The following is a 20,397-nucleotide window of genomic DNA, read 5'->3' as shown; positions in this document are numbered from 1 at the left end:
ATGTCTGTGGTGGCCTTGAGTTAATGAAATTGACGTAAGTTGTAAAAGGTTTCATCCACCCAAATAGAGTTCCATGATATATTAGGATCTATGGGAAGCATCTCGACAATTTTTTGGCGGTCTAAAAAAAATCCAAAATTAAAGGTTATAATACATAATTTTGAATTTTTTTTCCCAAAACAGACTGAATACATGAGGTAAACCCTAGGTTAGGTTTAAGATTTTGTGACTAAAGTATATTAAAATAAAAGAGATTATAATACAATTAAGACCATTCCTCCACTCATTTCAAAAAAAAAAAAAAAAAAAAAAAAAGAGACTATTCCTCCACTCTTTAGCCACTAGGTGGTCTATTTAGGTCACTCTATTTACTACGTATTTCTTATTTTCCCCAAAAAAATAAAGCCGGAAAACCAGCAAAACAATCTTCCCGCCAAACTACATTCTCTGTCTTCTGTAAAATTCCCGCCATCTTCCACCATTTTCACGCAATTTTCCTCACTATTTGTTCTTCCTTCCCTCCATTCTCTCTCTCTTCATCTCCTTCCTTTCTCTCTCTAACAATTTACAGTGAAGCTTTCATCAATGGCGCCTTCACGCAAGGTCACTAATGGCAGATCACCATTGGTAAACAAACAATACCAAATCACCTCTTTCTTCACTAAAGCTGATTCTTCTTTACCCAAATCTAAACCCCAATTATCCCCTCCTAAATCTAATCAAACCCCATTTCCCAATTCGCAAAACCCTAACCCTAATATTAGTCCGGGGTCATCTCCCCCAACAACCCCTTCTCCTATTAATGCAAAATCGAAGTCTAAATCGACACCTAAGCCTTTGTTAGTTATTGGGTCGCAAAAAGAATCGGCGAAGGAAGTGGGTTTGAAGGGGAATTTGTTTGGTGAAGAGGTGGTGAATCGGAGAATTAGGGTTTATTGGCCGATGGATGAGGCGTGGTATGAGGGGTGTGTGAAGTCGTTTGATAAGGTTTCTGGGAAGCATTTGGTGGAGTATGATGATAATGAGGAGGAAATGATTGATATTTCTAAGGAGAAGATTGAGTGGATTGAAGTTGAAGGAGGGTCTTCTGTTAAGAAGTCTAGGAAGAGGAGGTTGAGGAAGGTGTCTATTGTGGTTGATGATGAGGAAGAGGAGGAGGGAGAGGGGAATGTGGGTTTGGTGGAGGACGATTCGAGCGATGAGGATTGGGGGAAGAATGTGGTGGTTGAGGAGGAAGATTGTTTGGAGGAGATGGATTTGGTGGATGAAGAAGAGGAAAAGGAGGTTGGGAGTTTGAAGAGGAAGAGGGGGGAGCTTGGAGGGAGCGGGGCGAAGAAGAAGGGTAAGGAAGGCGGTGGAGAGGCGGCGAATTCATGTAAGAAGAAGAAGGTTGAGGTTTGTGTTTTTGGTAGCAAGCCGGCGAAGCCGGTTGCCAATGTGCAAGGTAATTGATGATTTGATGGAGCTGATATTCGATTATTCGTTCTGTTATGCTGTCATTTTAAAATAATTGTATCAGATGTAAGGTTTTGTGACATCTATAGTTCATTACTTCATATAACTGCTAAATGATGTTACATTATGCTTTTCTGATAAGCAACAAGATTATATTGGTTCTTCAAATCAGAATAAGATATGGTTTCTTTGATTTATTAAATTATAGAAATCTGTATTAACTGTCAATGTCCTTGGTGGTTTATTAATGACAATACTGTTTTGGTGTCTGTCTACTTATGACCTTTGTATTAGTAATACACATTGTTTCCAATCATGATAGTATGAAATATAGTATTTGAGCTTTGATGCATAATTTGTAGCTTGCAAATGCATTTAATTAGTACCCTTTTTTGCAGTAATTATGTGTTTCAAGAAGTCTTGTATTCTCTCCTGGTATCAGCTTTTTACATGCTTATGTATACTGATGAACTATTTAACTTAAATATCAATGATCATACTTTTCTTTGTAACTTTCTAAGCCTTTTCTCTTTACACTTTATGATTGTTGAATTTAAAACTTGACTGAAAGATTTGAAACAAACACAATGCCTTTCTAGTTTCTATTCAATTTAGTTTGATTGTTTGATGTTGGCTAGTGTTGCCAGTGTATTGTTTTTATATGTATTTTTTATTTTGGCTTTGAACTATCTTCTGCAGAGGCGAAATCACATAATGTTGTTGAGAGCACCACTACTGATGCATTGGAGAGGTTTGGTATTCGTGAAGAACAGAAGTTTCCATTCCTTGGAAAGTATGTGCTACTTCAATCCTTAGCTTCATGTTTTCATTGTCATGTTGTGTATTTATAATGCACTTTGTTGTTTGCTGTGATCGATGGAAGTTACTGGACTAGTTCTCTTGATTTTCTTGAGGTGATTTCTTATTCTGTGGTGAATCCCTTTCTCTACTTATAGGGATCGACAAGATGCCAAAAGGAGACGCCCCGGTGATACAGATTATGATCCCAGAACTCTTTATTTGCCCCCTCAGTTTCTAAAAAGTCTGACAGGTGGCCAGGTAGATATGCTAAACAATTAACAATGTTTAATGCAAAGTAATAAATATTAGTTGCTGAGTATTTTTGATTTTGTGGTGTAATTCCTTTTGTAGAGACAATGGTGGGAGTTTAAATCAAAGCATATGGATAAGGTTCTTTTCTTTAAGGTATTACATTAATCATATCTGATAGACTGATACACAAGACTTTATGCTGCGATGGTTCCTGCTTTTTGATTATTTCAGTGTAGCATGGTAATGATTGTGATTGCACTGTTGTATCAGATGGGAAAATTCTACGAGATTTTTGAAATGGATGCACATATTGGCGTAAAAGAACTTGATTTGCAGTACATGAGGGTATATAAATTTTGCTTTATATTTATCTTTAATGTGCATTCCTATTCCCTTGTTAATTTTTTGAGGATTTAGTTCCTGTTTAAAACAAGTAAATTAAGAGAAGTCAACTGCTAGGAATTAGCATGGTTTCTGGCATAATTACAGCTTAACAATGGCAGAAATTAGGGACTGAAAATGATGATTGTATTTATAATATGTGAATTACACTAATCAAACGATAATTCCACTTTCGAGAGGTGGATGCTCTCCTAACATGAGCTTTCGAGAGGCTCACTCTCTCCCAATAAGAATCCTCACAATATTCAACATGATCCTTACTCCTCCTAATGAGGTCTATTTATAGAAAAAGTCTCATAACTAACTCTAACTTATTCCTCAAGACACTAAATAGGCTATGACTAATGTGCCCCTCCCTCAAATACTGATTCCTTGCATCAACATGAAAGGTTTTTTTTTTTTTTTTTTTTTTTTTTTTTTTTTTTTTTTTTTTTGAGAAAACATGAAAGTATTATTAGATCTTACCAATCTTATTATTTTCATTTGCTCACTGTCTATTATTCTTTCTATCAAGAGTCTGAAAGTTGTTCATATTGCCAGGGAGAACAGCCACATTGTGGATTTCCTGAAAAGAATTTCTCAATCAACGTAGAGAAATTAGCAAGAAAGGTTTGTTGTGTATCTATCTAATTTAAGTGTGTTGTTACATATATTCGATGGAACCTGACTTGAGCCGGAGAAATGATTTCATTTGAACTGTTTTGGCTTTGCAGGGTTATCGAGTCCTTGTAGTGGAGCAGACTGAAACTCCAGACCAGCTTGATATGCGCCGCAAAGAAGAGGGTTCGAAAGACAAGGTTTGGACATTCAGGGTTTTTACTTTGAGCAATCAGTTAATATGCTGCACTTATAAGCCCCATGCTATAATACATGCTTTCTATTAAAGTATAAAACAAAAGGAAAATTATAGGGGAAACTAGGAAAGTAAGCTACTCACGAGCTAACATTGTGCTAACTGATTGGCAATGCCAAGATATCCAGTTTCCTTCTGGAGGCAGTATTTATACAACTTGTTTATATTTATGAAAAATGCCGTTATAACCCCTGAGACCATCAACACAATCCCTTGTTCTTGTTGATTGGTTGATGGGTTGTTTAATAGCTTTGAGCTTTTTATTACCCGGTTCTACCTCCTAACCATTTGTACATACAGGTAGTCAAACGAGAAATATGTGCTGTAGTAACAAAAGGAACATTGACGGAGGGAGAGATGTTGTCTGCAAATCCAGACGCTTCTTACATTATGTCAGTGAATGAAAGTTGTTCACTTTCTTCAAATAAGGAAGAACGCCTGTTTGGTGTATGCGTTGTTGATGTCACTACAAGCCAAGTAATTATCGGCCAGGTTCCTCTTTTAAACTCAAAGCTCCATGTATATTTTCTTCTAATCTGTCTATGTGGGCTTGCATTAAAAGATGGCATTGATGATTTTGTTTAAGTATTTTGAGGGTGTAGGTTTAGCTTAGTACAGGTGATGTCCAGTTTTGCTCAATGAACAATTTGCTGAACACTGCTATTAGCTTGATTTACTGTATTCACTTGTTTTTCTATTTCATGGGTGGTGCACTGTTGGTGGTGGTTTAAATAATGCCTTCATTTTTTTCAATCTCATGCTTATTTTTAGTCAATTATGTATTAAGCCCAGTTTTAAGGATTTGTTTTTAATAAATACCCTTCCCCTTGCATTTTTAATCTATCTCGAATTAAGATCAATATGGACCCTTTGTCTCTTGTATAAGAGTACTCCATCCTAGGGCTAGGTAAAATTTGAGATTTCAGTTTCTAATGGTCAAAGACTTGTTTTTGAATTGCCTTCCCTCCACCTGAAACAAAAATGTGTTGAATGTACCCTTATATTTATCATAACTCGTTTTCCCTTCTTCAGATAAAGGATGATTTGGAGTGCAGTACTTTATGCAGTCTTCTATCTGAATTAAGGCCAGTTGAGATTGTTAAACCTGCTAAAATGCTTAGTCCTGAGACTGAAAAGGCTCTTACCAGGTATACTAGGAATCCCCTCATCAATGAGCTGCTTCCGAATGAGGAATTTTGGGATGCTGATAGGACTGTTCGTGAAGTCAAGAATTTCTACAGTCGCATCAATATTTCGCCGGTTCCCTCGCAACAAAAGGAAGTAACTGATGCCACCAGCTCCAGTATAAAAGATGAGTCATGTTGGCTTCCAAAGCTCATAAGTGAGCTGTTGAGTGCTGAAACTGATGGCAGTCTTGCATTATCAGCCCTTGGAGGGATCCTTTACTACTTGAAACAGGCTTTCTTGGATGAAAATTTGCTTAGATATGCAAAATTTGAATCACTTCCATGCTCTGAGTACTGTAATGTCTTTAAGAAACCTTATATGGTGTTAGATGCTGCTGCATTGGAGAATTTGGAAATATTTGAGAACAGTAAGAATGGGGGCTCCTCCGGGTAGGTACCTTCACACTTTTGAGTTTGATGAAGTCTTTTTTGTTTTTAGCAAATATGGCTTGGATTGATTTGATTTTTATTTTTTTCCCCCTTTTGTAAAGGACATTGTACTCCCAGCTTAATTATTGTGTGACCGGTTTTGGGAAGAGGTTGCTTAAAACATGGCTAGCAAGGCCTCTTTATCATGCTGAGTCAATCAGGGAACGACAAGATGCTATAGCAGGCCTTAGGGTATGCTCTGATTTCTGCTATTTTTAAGCTTATTTTACATTTTTTGCTTTTACATATTAATTTTGTATGTGATGTGAGTCCAGATCTGTTGGTCACAGATATATGCCTCATGTGTCACTTTTTACCAGTATTGTAGATTGGAGAATTAGCTACTTTTTATTTGTCAATACTTAATAGTTATGAAGTCCACATGGCTTTTCCACTAATTCACATAGGTTTGGAAGCATTGCCTTCATTGATTTTTCTCTTTAAACTACAGCTATTCGTTAGACTTGCTGTCAGTTTTTGTAGTTTGGATATATGACCTGCTTCTTGCAACATCATATAGGATAGAAAGCTTCTGGTGCTGTGCTGAGTAATGAAGTATACTGCCCACTTTATGCCTTTTTGGTTTAGATACATGAATCAACTTAGCTTGCCTTATAGATCTTGGTATCACAGTGTCATCTAAAGTGCAGTTTTTTATAGATACCTTGTCCTGCTTGAAGTGTTGTAGAGGTTAACATTATGAAGCAATCTGTGTTGTTTTCATATTTCCTGAACTAAATGAATGTCTTTAATTTGGAATGGTCCTTCACTCCTCAAATATCATGACTTTTATACCCCGTGTTATTTGCTGATGTGATTATATTATACATTTTCTGCTTTTGTTTCTCTGCTTTTAACATCCTTTTACACACTATGTCACAATTTTACTTAAATTGCACAGATGCAAATAAAAAGCAGGAGAACATGTCCTCTGTTAAATTCAACTAATAAACCATACATCTTTTAGAGTCATGGTTTAGACTATGACACTATGATTCATTATCCTTGATAGAACTGTTTTGTTTTGCTTCTTGTGAAAAATGGGTTCTAAACCATGGTTTTTGTTTTTATAGGGAAACATATCATTGGCACTTGAATTTCGAAAAGAGCTATCCAAGTTGCCAGACATGGAGAGGTTGCTCACGCGCCTCTTTGTTAGCAGGTACAGCAATCCAGGGATCTGTAAAATTTACTCAATTTCCTGTTCCAGAAGTTCACCTTTTGGTCCACTTGTTTCATGCAGTGAAGCTAATGGGAGGAATGCAAGTAAGATTGTTCTATATGAAGATGCTGCAAAAAAACAGCTTCAAGAATTCATTGCAGCATTACGTGCTTGTGAAGTTATGATTGTGGCATGCTCTTCTCTAGGTTCCATCCTGGATAATACCGACTCTAAATTGTTACATCATCTGTTAGTTCCTGGTACTGTCTAAACTATCATATCAGCACTTCTGTATTTTATTCATTCTATATGCTGTGCTGATATTCATAGCATGTAATGTGCAGGCAAAGGTCTCCCCAATATGAGTTCCATTATAAAGGAATTCAGGGATGCGTTTGATTGGGTGGATGCTAATAATACAGGCCGTATAATTCCTCTTGAAGGAGCTGATGCAGAATTTGATTCTGCCAGTAAAAAGATTGAGGAGATTGAATCTGATTTGAAGAGACATATTGTGGAACAGAAAAAATCACTTGGCATCACATCGGTAATGAACACTTTATTAACTCAAAAATAAAACTTTCTCGTTGCATCTTATGTGCTTCATTGATTTGTCTCCTTCTGGTGTCTGTAGATTACATATGTTACCATTGGAAAGGACATATACCTGTTAGAAGTACCTGAAAGATTGAGTGGAAGTGTTCCCAAAGACTATGAGTTACGGTCATCCAAAAAGGTAAGGAAGTTGCGGAAAAGAATCCAATTGTGCATTTAATCAAGTTTTACTGATATGACTTTGGATCCCAGTAGGCTGGCATATTGACATATTGTTACCTGTATAGTGGTGTGTAAGCGCTATAAGTGGTGAGCTATTGCCATGGATGATACTTGAGCTAATAGTCATTGTATACATGTATTTTGAATTAATTGGCAGATGTGGGATTTTGTATGAGACTATAATCATCCCTTGACTGTTATTGGGATAATTTTGTGAAGTATTTAGAATTCTATTGTGATTTAGAAGTAAGTGAAATACTTGTAATGGGTTTTCATTCGCTAATGTGGGACAGGTCAGATCCTAATAATAGATATTCTCCATTATCCTTAAAATTTTATTACTAGATAGTTTTGTGAAGTATTTAGAATTCTAATGTGGGACAGGTCAGATCCTTGAACTCCATGTTTGTTCCACAATCACTCCGCTATTCTATTAGAGAGTAAATTCTAGTACTATTTTCACTTCTTTTATAGTCCTTTCCCTTTTCTACTAATGTCGTCTGCTAATGTAAATGTAACATTATCTACATCTTTACCTCCTTGTGCTTGCATCAATGTCAATGTGTATCGTGGGTGTTATATTTTTGAAATTTGACTGATTATTTTTTCTCGTAGTTCTTAATCTTGTGTTTTGTTTGAGTTAAGTGATGAAAAGACCAGTCACATTATCTAGTAATAAAATTTTTAGTCTGATACAGATGCAAGTTAGTTGATTGTTTATCTGATTGTTTCTTACCTGATTCCCACAGGGTTTCTCCAGATATTGGACACCATTTATCAAGAAGATGGTAGGAGAGCTGACACAGCTTCAAGCTGTGAAGGAATCAAAACTAAAATGCATGTTGCAAGATTTGGTAGAACGTTTTTGTGAGCATCACACAATGTGGAGAAGCTTGGTTGCTGCTGTTGCAGGTATATGGTACCAACAAATGTAGTTCTCCGTTGTCTCTATATTCTACACATCTAAAATTTTAATCTTAGACAGTGTTTTGTTGGGTGGAAAACATTTTTCATGAATGTGATTTTCCCAATATCCTTAGTTTGGTTTGTAAAGGGGTGGAATACGGATATTTCAAGGGTGGAATATAATTTTTCCTAGGATTGAATTAATTTATCTTTTGTAAGGAATGGAAATCACAATTTCTCCCAACTCCTTACCTTTTTTTTCCTCTACATCTTCTCCCTTCCACTTCAAATTTTCTTTCTCTATAATTTTTCTTGCAAGGAACCAAACAAAGGAAAATTAATTTGCAATTATTTTATCCATGGGAAATCAACTTACATTTAAAATGTTTTCCATCAACAGAGCCTTAATGTAGTCTATCAGATAATGTATTCTATACATGGCATCCATCTAACTATGGTTTAATTTCCCCTACTCTTCATGCAGAACTAGATGTCTTGATCACCTTGGTAATTGCAAGTGATTACTATGAAGGACCGACATGCCGTCCAAGTATTTCAACTGGGATCAATACTAATGAAGTACCTCAATTAGCAGCTAAAAGTCTGGGACATCCTGTAATTAAAAGCGATTCTTTGGGCAGGGGTACATTCGTACCCAATGACATTAATATTGGTGGCTCAGATCATGCTTCCTTCATCTTGCTTACTGGTCCTAATATGGGTGGAAAATCAACTCTTCTTCGCCAAATTTGCTTGGCTGTTATCTTGGCTCAAGTACATCTCTTCTCATACAACTACGTTGAATTGTTATCTTGTTTCATTTCTTTCCCCTCACAGTTGGCTTTATTGCAGGTTGGAGCTAATGTCCCTGCAGAACACTTTGAGCTATCACTTGTTGACCGGATATTTGTTCGTATGGGAGCAAAAGATCACATTATGGCAGGACAGAGCACATTTTTAACAGAGCTTTCAGAAACTGCATCTATGTTGGTAAGATACTCTGGATCTTATTTCATGTTACTATTTTATCCTCGAAAATACATTAATAAAGTGTACAATGAGATTTGCTTCACATTGTTTAAAGTTTCTTCATTTGAGCCAATCATCTCAAGGCATTTCCAGCTTAAATTTGCCTTGGTTTGGGCAACCATATATTAGATTAATTATAACTCATTGTCAATGCTATGAGAATCTAGTTTACACATTTCAAATCTGTGCTGAATAGTTTCTTCCTAATCTGCTCAAGATTATTAATCAAGACTCGAGCTCGTGTAAATGAATATGGAAGCAATTTTTGCTCCCTCTTTTTTTTTTTTTAGCTCACAGTTCTCTTTTACTTGGTTGCACACAGACATCTGCTACTCGTGATTCACTTGTGGCGTTGGATGAACTTGGACGTGGCACTTCAACTTCAGATGGACAAGCAATTGCGTAAGTGCCTTTTATCAAATTAGTTAGCAGCTTTGCCTCATTTGACTGCCTAAAAGTTTTACTATGGACCATCATTTGCTTTTACTTGAGAATTTGAGATCAAGTGGACTGGTGCAGGGTCATCTAACTGCTTATTCTGCCTTTTCCATTTCTCTACAGGGAATCTGTCCTTGAACATTTTGTCCGCAAAGTTCAGTGTCGCGGAATGTTTTCTACTCATTACCACCGATTAGCTATTGACTATAAACGAGATCTCAAGGTCAATCTTCAGTTTCTAGAAAATAAGTGTTTTTTTCCATTGCTGTGGTTTGATTGAGTGTTTTTTTCCAATTGAGAGATGCAAATAGACGAGTCTATGCTATGATTTTTTTTGTCTCTCGAATTGCCTAATATTCTCTCATTTACAGGTCTCTCTATGTCATATGGCATGTCAAGTAGGAAAAGGTGATAGAGGTTTGGAAGAAGTCACATTTCTTTACCGGCTGACTCCAGGTGCTTGTCCCAAAAGTTATGGTGTTAATGTTGCACGGCTAGCTGGTAAGTTTTATGAAAATTCTTGCACTTTTAGAAGCACCAACCTTTGAGCTGGGAGTACATATTATGATCATCTCCCAATCATTGTTCCTATGAATATGAACATCTGTCTGAAATTTCAGGAATTCCTGATGGTGTACTGTTTAAAGCTGCTGCCAAGTCGAAAGAATTTGAGGCTGTTTATGGTAGGCACCAAGAAAGATCCAACAACAATGTCCCGGATTGGAATGAAAAGACCATTAAATTCTTCCAAAATCTGATCGGTATTAGTACTTCAGATGATTCTTCAAATTCAAGTATTGCCACACTCAGTCAGCTTCAGCACCAAGCCAGGCTTCTTTTGGAACAAAATTGATTTGCTTGCATACGATCACTCCTATCTCCAACTGGTACATGTCTCTCTAACATTAATATTATGGGTAGTCTAGATAGTCACTCGTTATGAATTCAAGCACTTGCACATAAGCCTTTTAATATCCAGGATTAGGTTTTTGTTAGTTATTCTGATCCTGTGACTGCATCCCCTAACCATGTAGAAATAGGGCACTTGCATTCTATATCAGGTAATCCTTCTAATCTTGTACATGACTATTGTATCTACGTCAATGTCAAATATATTCTGGATTATCATTAATCTATTTTGTCCTATTGAAGTGGCTAGTTTAATTATCGCGCTTGACATAACCCAAGAAACTATGATGAAATTGCATAGTATGAGGACTAATCTGGAAGCTATGATGTTGAAATATGTGTGTTTGCTGTTATCCTTTCCTTGTGGCTTTGACAGGAAACTACCTTTCCTGATTTCGTTATCAACATGTAATTAAAGCATGTCATATTTGGTTACTTGAAATTTTATCAATCTTTAAAAAAACCAACATATATGGATAATTTTCCAAATAAAGGGATCATTGAAGAGGTACATTATAGCGAAAAACTTTTGAACTGTTAGTTATTTTTCGATATAAAAACTCGATACAAGGGATCGGTGGTTGTGTGAAAATGATAAGACGATGAAAACGTTTGAGATGATTTTCAGAATAACACTGACTTAAGGATGGTTATTTATATTTTGGTTATTCACTACTATGAATCTATGATATTATTGGTAAATTTAACAAATATTCAATGCTTTGACTTCATTTTCACCCACCTCTTTCATCAGACGTGTGGGAATCATATTATAATCTTTTGATGGCAGTAAAGTTTGTTGCAAAATTTGGCTGTTCATCTGTCTTTGATGCAACTGCTTATAAGACTAAGGATTATAATATACTTCGTATTTATTATATTTATATATTCTGGATTTATATATTCATAAAACTTGGTCCAAGATTTGGCTGTTCATCTGCCTATCTTCTGTCATCGGAAAACAAGCAAAAGCAGTTGGTTGGTTTGTTGAATTTTTGTTTCTGCATTCTGACAAGCTTTCAACTAACAAGGCACTTGTGACAACCATAAGCAAACTACCTTTCTTCCATTTCAATTTCTCAAGATTATAATTGCAACAATTTAACTATTAGTATTTGACATTTGTGGTCTATTCAATATAGTCAATGCAAGTATACGGACGGTTTAAAAGTCAAATTTAGTCGTAGCAATTGTAAAAAAAAACCGGTGGAAGTGTTATTTTCCAAGATTGAAGGGGAATAAAACAAATTGAATTATGCAACTCTATAATAAATTAATAAATGTGTATGTAAACTCTAATTTCTTTTCTATTTTCCTTGAGGAATTATTTTTTCCTGTATGATTCCTAGTATTGATGTACATTGGTGTGTAAATAATGGTGAAAATGTGCAAAGTTTCATGTTATCTCAGATGAATTTGCTCCTCCTCATCATATATATCATCTCTGTTATCATTGCTATTTTGCATAAGATTTTCCTGAAATTAAAAAACACAATCTTGTTAGTTAAATTCATACCGATAAATCAAGCTTATTGTAAAATGGAGAGATTTTTTTTATATAGAAGTGTAGTAAGGTTAGGGGACAATTTAAAAAGGAAATCGCGAAAAAAGTTAAAAGGACAAAGGGAGTAAAACAATTGAAAGGAGTAGAAAGTTACATGAAGGATTCGATGTCGACTAATGTTGTTTTGGACTGCTGATATTGTCCGAATGATAATGTACATGGGAACAATTACTCCACAACTTCGTAGGATTATTACCTGCAATATTATGCAATAAGATTATCAATTATCAATGTAGATATTTAGTAATTTATACAACTTAATATTTATTTATGAAGTATAATTGTAGCTAAAATCAAATGCCAAATTCAAAGAAAAGATGGAGATTATTACAGTTAAAAGTGAGAAGGGAGGTTGTTCTGCTCCTTCAAGTAGCACATCAAACATGTGTCTCAACAACAAAAGGAAGGTAAACTGCCAATATAACAAGAAAATTCATGAATTAGTTTAGAAATTCCAAAGAAAAGGGAGCAAAATATGACCACAAATTTAAGTTAGAAGAGTAAGCAAAAGAAAATCATAAGAAAGTGATTAAAGGATTGTAAATTTGTCGAGTGTTTAAGGTGTTTTTTTATAAGACCATAAGTTCATTCGGCTAATTTTATGTTTTTAGACAATAATCCTTGGAAAAAGTCGTGCATGACACCTAAAGACTCTATTGATCTCTCAAGTAGTTAAGTGATACGACAATAACTCAAGTCAATATTTGCGATCCTTTTTTTTGAACTATTATCAATTATCATACTTATTCACCGAAAACCCCTATAGAGAAAGTAATCAATCACTGAAACCCTCCACACATACGCTCTTAAAGTAAGAAGAATGCAAATCAAATACGAAAATTGGCGAATTAAGGACATATTTAATGTGTTCAAAGCCGATATAATCAAGTGAGCCTAGTAGAAATCAATTAGCCTAATCTCATACACTTGAAATAGAAAGGATGATGATTAAGCGCCAGCTGTAATAATGTTATGGGTGGTCTCTCTTCTAACATGCTTAGCTTAGTATGAGATTAAGATAGTGACATTAGCGATCATCATTAACCTAACAAATCAGCCACTATTATGATGTTCTATATTTATTTCCACAATTATATACTCCTTATAAATATAACTTTCAATTGTGTATAACAGCTCTTTGTAAGTATGGGCCAGCAAAGTGTGCAATTTTGTGGACCCTCTTTAAGATTAAGACATATATATTGAGCTAATTATAAACATTATCCTTAGTTTAGATTCTTGTATATTTATAAGCACAAATAAGGTAAATTTGTTTTTTAGGTGTATAACTTATTTTGTTAATAATATATAAATGAATTAAATTACTTACAATAAGGGCTACTGTTTTGCAGCAAGATGCACTTCTTTCTGCTTCTGATGAGCATTCAGCAATGGCTAATAACTCTGAATTTTGAGATTCTTGTTCTGTTCTTGGAACTTCCAAACTTCCCCTGTTGTCATATTCCGAATTCTCTATTAGTATATCACACGACAAACATTTGATCGATTAAAGTACTACGACGTACTGTCATATACGGAGTAATTCAGTGTTAAAATAACAAGACGTTAGCTTAAGGTGGTCACTTTAATATATTACATTTTTTATGGTCTAAACCTTAAACCCATAGCATTATACGTATAATACAAAACGCTATTTTTTTACTTTTAGAATTATAAAGCAAATGAATATAGGGAAGCAAAAGCAAAATCAAAGTTGTTAGTATACCTTAAAAAAGGGTTGACAAAAAAGTTACTAGATGTTTCTTATGACATAGGGAACTAACAATTTAAATCCTCAATCATTGAGTATTAGAGTGTGACACTCAAAAATAATAAAATAAACCATAGTATAAAACATAAGAAGTGACATAAGTATTATGTTTGAACTACTAAAATATTAGTGATAATTTACCTAAGTTTAGTAGTCGGTAAAGTTGCCAACAAAAGTATGAAAACCATGAAGAAGAAAAAACAACTTTAATTTTATTTGTATAGTGTGCCACTACAAAATACTTAGGCGTGCTCTAGTTTTATTTTTATTTTAATTTGAAGTAAGAAAACGTTGACAACTTGACATCATTATGAACAACTCAAAAGAGCCACCACTTGCACTAGATAAAACTAGCTAATGACATGATTCTTGGAGTTATATATCACAAGGGGATGTAAGCATGTAACTTCTGGCCCTATGGAATAGTTTATATATTCGGCATTTGTAATGAGTCTGGCTAATTATCTAACATTTACTTATTATGTTCATTGTATTTGTCTATTGGAGGTTTTGGAATAACGTTGATGTTACTGTATGTATAGAAAATATTTGAACCCGAAAGAAAAAGTTAGACGTTACTAGGTGGAATGTACGAAGTAGATGAGTTTGGTGTAGAAGTTACCTGATGCTTACAACTTGATCAAGTACCACAATTTTCTTGGGTTGTTTGGGAATTGCAGTGTAGCCTGGTTCATATTTCTGCATGAATTTAAAGTCACTTTTAAAATCAAAAACTCAAATTTCCCACCATAAAAAAAAGGAAAATTTAACTTTTGCTACCTCACAAACACATCAATTTCACTTTTGCTACCTATCAAAACTTTTATTTTATTTTGCTACCTAACACTTGCCCTTTTTTTAAGTTTTGCTACCACTTAACGGAATCCGTTAAGTGGGTCCATAACGACACGTGTCGTGTTATTATTGGCCCAACAAAAATTAAAAACAAATTAAAAAAAATAAAAGGAAAAACCTAAACTACCCAGCCACCACCCCCTTCCCCCCACCTCACCGCACCCCTCCCCGAAACCACCAGCCGCGTCGCACCACCACCCCCTACCCACCGGATTTCTTCCCCTCCCTTTCCCGCAACCGCCTCGCCCCCAAAAACCGCCAAACCCAAAAACGCACCACCACCCCCTACCCAAAAACGAACACGAATTTGGCCTTAAAAGGCCGAAATCGGCCGATCAAGGCCACTGAGACCCAAAATCGGCCATTTGTGGCCAAATTCGTGGCCAGGTTCGGGATCTAGGGTTTTGGGTTTGGTGGTTTTTGGGTGCGAGGCGATTGCGGGAAAGGGAGGGGAAGGGTTCCGGTGGGTAGGGGGTGGTGGTGCGACGCGCCTGGTGGTTTCGGGGAGGGGTGCGGTGAGGTGGGGGGAAGGGGGTGGTGGCTGGGTAGTTTAGGTTTTTCCTTTTTTTTATTTTTTTGGGCCAATAATAACACGACACGTGTCGTTATGGACCCACTTAACGGATTCCTTAACGGATTCCATTCAGTGGTAGCAAAATTTAAAAAAAGGGCAAGTGTTAGGTAGCAAAATAAAATAAAAATTTTGATAAGTAGCAAAATTGAAATCGAAGTATTTGTGAGGCAGCAAAAATCAAAATTTCCTAAAAAAAACATAAGATAGCCCAATAATTAATAAAACAGTGGGTCATAAATAATACTCATAAAACAGGAAACAAAAGTAGTAAGGGGAAAAAAAAAAGTACGTAGTATATCATTTCATATTACACTTAAATTTTGTAAGAAAAAAGTACAACACCCAGAAAGTCAATAAATTTCTAACTTATAAAAATGGTCAAAGATTTTTTTTTTTTTTTTTCCTCCTTTGCCTAATTATTAAGAATTATTTATTTATTTAAATATGGAATTAAAAAAAAATAAAAAGAAGGAAAAAAGATTGGAACTTTAAAATTCTGGGTTCAGGAAAAACTTTGAGTTGAAGACAGCTAAAACTGAAGGCAAAGCCAAACGTTAGGGAGGGAAAAAAAGATTCTAATTTTATATGAAAACAATTTTTTTTCTTACATTTGACTATCCAAAAATAAAATTAATTTAGTGCAGAAATTAACTAAAATTGTACTCCATTGAAAAAATCATAATATTAAGCTTACTAATTTTTATTTTTGTTCAACACAAAATTCGCTACTTCAAGTAAAATATGGTGCTATTTTTCTTATTTTTTTAAAATTAATGAACAAAAAGAATGAAAGAGAGAAAAAACAGGGGAAATAAAACAAACCTGTAAACAAATTTCACAAATAATATCTCCTTTTTCATCACACCATCTTTGAATGCATTCTCTGTGAGCAAACTGCTCAAAATAACAAAAATTATAAATTACCCAATCAAAAAAGATTATAACTTTGAATTAATAACATGATTAAGATTAATTAAATTATAAAAAAACTTACCTTGACTGTTCCAGAACAAGAACAAGGAGCTTCTAATTTTCTGCAACTTTCAAACTCAGCTTCATGACAAATTCTACAGTAATTTGGAAAATTATTATCCAAATTTTCCATAAATAATACAACTTCTCCCATATTCAAAATAGTTAACTATGAAATTTGTAAAAAATCAAAATATTTTTCTAGTTTTACAGCTTTTTTTCTTCTTTTCTCTGTTTTTGGTTTGATGGTTCTTTTTGCTCTGTTTTCCTTTGTTTTTTTTTTTTTGAGCTTGAAATGGAGTTTAAATGGAAGGATCAGAGGAGAAAGGAAATGACAATAATACCCTTAAAATAATATTTTTTGAAATGGATATGTTTAGTTTTTTCATCCACTTTGGCAGTCTTAGCTGATTCTCTCTCCTAAACTTTCTCTCACTAGGAAAAGTCCAAAATAGGGTTACATCATTTGGATTCCTAGGCTCCTAACTAGAAATACCAATTGTTGATTACTACATCTAATTAAGTAATTAGGAGTTTTTGTTTTTTTGTTTTTGAAGACAAAGTAATTAGGAGTTTAGGACTGAATCACTTGATTTTTCATATATGGGTGAAATTAGGCCATTAATAATCATTTATCTATGTTTATATTTTGGGTTTATTTAATTCTTATTAATATTTTTTAAAATTTTTTTTTTTTATTGACTTAGGGTATGTCATACTAAAAGGGATGACAAATAAATAATTAAACAAAGACTTTTGGAATTGAACTTGAATTTAAGAATACTCTTTAATAATATAAAAAATATACGAATTTTTTTTTTTAGAATTGCATACCAAAAAAATAAAAATTAAATAATAAGTCACTAATTGATACCAGTATATGTTTTGTATTAAATGCTTATATGTAGGGCTTGTTCTCATACGTTAAAATTCAGTTCAATTCAGCTCAGTTCAATTCAGTTCAGCTCCTAATTTCCTTTTCTTGTAAAATATTCAGTTCAGTTCAGTTCAGCTGAGTTCAGTCAATGAGAACAGACCCTCAAAGAGTTGTAATATCCATAGATTCCTTACATGTATCTATCAAGGCTCCACATTAGTATATGTTTCAGTCTAATCTTATATCAATATGGAATAAGGAGTTTATAATCTGTGGATATTCAAAATCAAAATTTTAGCTTTATGCTCGAGAATTCAAATAAGATGTATTTCATAAAAACAAAAGTAGTGCATCTTTATTGTTTGCACCAGATAGAATCTTAATTTCATGAATAGTCTCTATTAGTCATTAGTCAAGCCAAAATGTAGATCACTAATTACAAAAAACAATCTTGTTTTTTTCTTCCATTTTGAGGTGTAGGCGTGTAGCATTACTTGCAATGAATCTACTTGTACCACAACTTTTTAAAAAAATGCCCCACGTTTTTCAATTATATATAATATAATATACGAAGTATATGAATTTGAAGAATATTTTGTATCATAATATTTTGTATTACATACAATTCGGTTACATATTTTTCTTGATCTTGGGTTGTAAGTAGTAATGGGGTACACATTAAGCGACGCATTTAGAGAGATCTTGACCATTTCTTGTATAGCTTATTAGCAATGGAATTTCTCCATTAATTGTCAACGAATTATTCATTTTTGCAATTTTTGAGTGGAGAAAAATCAAACCTTATTGTAAAGTCAATATATTATGTTGTAGCCAATCTTGCATTAAATGATCTGTTATTAGAGTGTGCAACTTTCTTGATTTAGAAGGATTATTACATATTTCTTAGATGTTTCCACATTATTACAATTCTTCAATTTTCATATTAATAGTCTTCTTGTAGGTACCTAGCTTAGCTAGCTAGCTTGTATTGTTAATACATGTGAAGGACTTAAACGTCGCGTCTCATTTGGTAACCATGATGGTAATCAAAATTAACATATAGGTAAACTTGAAAAGAAAATCAATGTTCATTCGCATAATCACTAGGTGAATATCAAAATGTCTGATTCCCACCTAATATCACCTTTTCAAGTGGTATTGGATGGTAATGTAAACATGAAGAAAGATATATACTTGTACATGTTTTTGATGTTTAGGGGATGTGATCGAATTTCCATGAATTCTATAGGTCTTGTAATTCATATAATCTTATACTTTAAATTCATTCTCATTATCGCATTTATTACCAACTGTCAAAGAAGCTGTAAGTGTGACACAGATTCTACACGGGGTAATAAATAGCTAGATAACAATAACGGTAATGAATTTACATGTAAATTTATAGATAAATTATTATGGTGGTGAAAATCTAACTTGTGTAAATCTAACTTGTGTAATTATTGTATGTGTGTTTATTTAGTGGTGGTGGGGTTGTATGGTGGTGATACATCAACTCGAAAAACAGATTGATTGTGAAATAAGCTATGCAAGTTATTACTACTATATTTAATACATATGGTAATTCAAAAACCAAAAAAAGAGGAAAAACTATTTTTGTTTGATGATTCAATTCAAAAGTGTAGCCTACCATTATACCAAAATGTCTATTATTAGCAATGGTAATTGTAAGGCACGACGAATTTGAACAATAAGGGTATGCATATGACGTATGCGGTATGCCACAATGTTTTTGCAAGACATTGAGAAAGAAAAACAAATTGAAAATCTCCAACGCTAGAAATGTTTTTTTTTTTTAGTTTGAGAGACAAAAGAACAAATTAAACTAACAATATACTTGGTATACCATTAATACGATTTGTCCAATGTCACTAATGACCTCACCAATGACTTAATGAGGGAGTGAACGAGTGCTCCTTAATTTTGATTGGCTAGGGAGAACTGCAAAACTCGATTGAAAATATACGCAAAATATTATCTAATGTTATGATAATTGACGGTTATGAGGTTAATTTATCAAATTGCTCCTTTAAAGGATTAACATAAAGATGTAATGGTTAATTGACACGTTTTAAAAAATAAATTACAACAAAAAAAAAATTACATTATGGCTAAAATAGAACAGAGGAAGTGTGCTTACGAGAATTGTAATTTTGCCACGTTGTATTTGTAGAAGTGGGCCATGTGGCATTCCCTTAGGTTGAGCCTTTGTTTATGTGTCGTTAGTTGATTAGAACATGTGGCACCTTAGGGGAATGGCACACCTAAATTCAATAATACTCTAAATTCTTTGAAGGGTTAATGTAATTGTATAATGCTTGATAAAAGTTTTTTTTTTTCTTTTTTTTTTCCCCCTTTTTTGAGGAAACTTCTTTTCATTATGATGTGGCACATGCATTGGCTCCACGACACCAATGAAACAGAGTTATCGTTAAAAACTTGTGGAATCTACCATGATATGATATCCTTAGATTAAACCAATTCTTAGAAGAATATTTGCACCATTGAGAACATAAATAACAAGTGCGGTTTCATAACTAGTGGGTCCCTCTAGAGCCGCCCTAAATAATAAATAAAATAAAATCTAACTTATATGTATAATTTAATTTGGTGCTTAAGAATCATAGAACGTTGAGTATTATTGATCCATCCATTAAAAGTTTTTAATACATGCACCCTATCCCTATGTATCTAAATAACCATAATATTTGTTTTTTACTGGTTGATACACTTTGATCGAATTATATGTACAATTAAATTTGCATTGATGTATAATGGTGAATTATATATATAGATATAATAAAACAAGTATTCCGTACTATATTAATGTTGCTGTATAAATCACTAACATAAATCAAAGCAAAAAATATTTAAACTCCGAAAAATAAATCAAATACGAAGTGAAATTTAATAAGTATTAACCGTGAGTCCGTGATATTGTCATTTCTTAAATCAAAAAACTTGTATTATGATTAAATTAAGATATTTATTTTTATTCAAATCACGATATATATTTATTCCGTATGTAATAAGTAAATACTCTGTATAATATGGATAATATCTGTAGTCGAAATTTAATGTAGGTTTCACAAAGACGTTGTCATTTTTTTTCTTTTTTTTTTTTTTTTTTTTTTTTGTGGGAATTTCAAATTTATGTCAATAAATA

The 20,397-nt window shown here is 33.7% G+C and overlaps 2 protein-coding genes across 2 annotated transcripts; one reads left to right on the top strand and one right to left on the bottom strand.

Moving 5' to 3' along the window:
- Positions 1-585: 585 nt before the first annotated feature.
- On the top strand, positions 586-10,837 carry LOC145597602 (DNA mismatch repair protein MSH6-like). Its single transcript, XM_081653805.1, has 21 exons — positions 586-1,444; positions 2,155-2,248; positions 2,412-2,514; positions 2,608-2,661; positions 2,779-2,853; positions 3,451-3,519; positions 3,624-3,707; positions 4,064-4,255; positions 4,796-5,340; positions 5,442-5,571; positions 6,453-6,541; positions 6,623-6,801; positions 6,886-7,088; positions 7,176-7,277; positions 8,068-8,230; positions 8,709-8,998; positions 9,077-9,214; positions 9,576-9,655; positions 9,815-9,914; positions 10,063-10,192; positions 10,312-10,837. Exons 1-21 carry the CDS (start codon positions 586-588, stop codon positions 10,542-10,544), a joined length of 3,912 nt encoding a protein of 1,303 aa, XP_081509931.1. The 3' UTR covers positions 10,545-10,837.
- Positions 10,838-11,788: 951 nt separating this feature from the next.
- LOC145598738 (uncharacterized) lies at positions 11,789-16,625 on the bottom strand. Its single transcript, XM_081655124.1, has 7 exons — positions 16,359-16,625; positions 16,187-16,258; positions 14,558-14,634; positions 13,495-13,615; positions 12,496-12,576; positions 12,259-12,360; positions 11,789-12,076 (listed from the first exon to the last, which is right to left on the bottom strand). Exons 1-7 carry the CDS (start codon positions 16,488-16,490, stop codon positions 12,002-12,004), a joined length of 660 nt encoding a protein of 219 aa, XP_081511250.1. The 5' UTR covers positions 16,491-16,625; the 3' UTR covers positions 11,789-12,001.
- Between the last annotated feature and the right edge of the window lie 3,772 nt (positions 16,626-20,397).

This window comes from Chenopodium album, chromosome 20 (assembly GCF_948465745.1).
Source record: "Chenopodium album chromosome 20, dcCheAlbu1.1, whole genome shotgun sequence".
NCBI classification, from domain to species: domain Eukaryota; kingdom Viridiplantae; phylum Streptophyta; class Magnoliopsida; order Caryophyllales; family Amaranthaceae; genus Chenopodium; species Chenopodium album.
The sequence above is the reverse complement of the archived record's forward strand: the minus strand, read 5'-3'. Positions and strand labels throughout refer to the sequence as shown.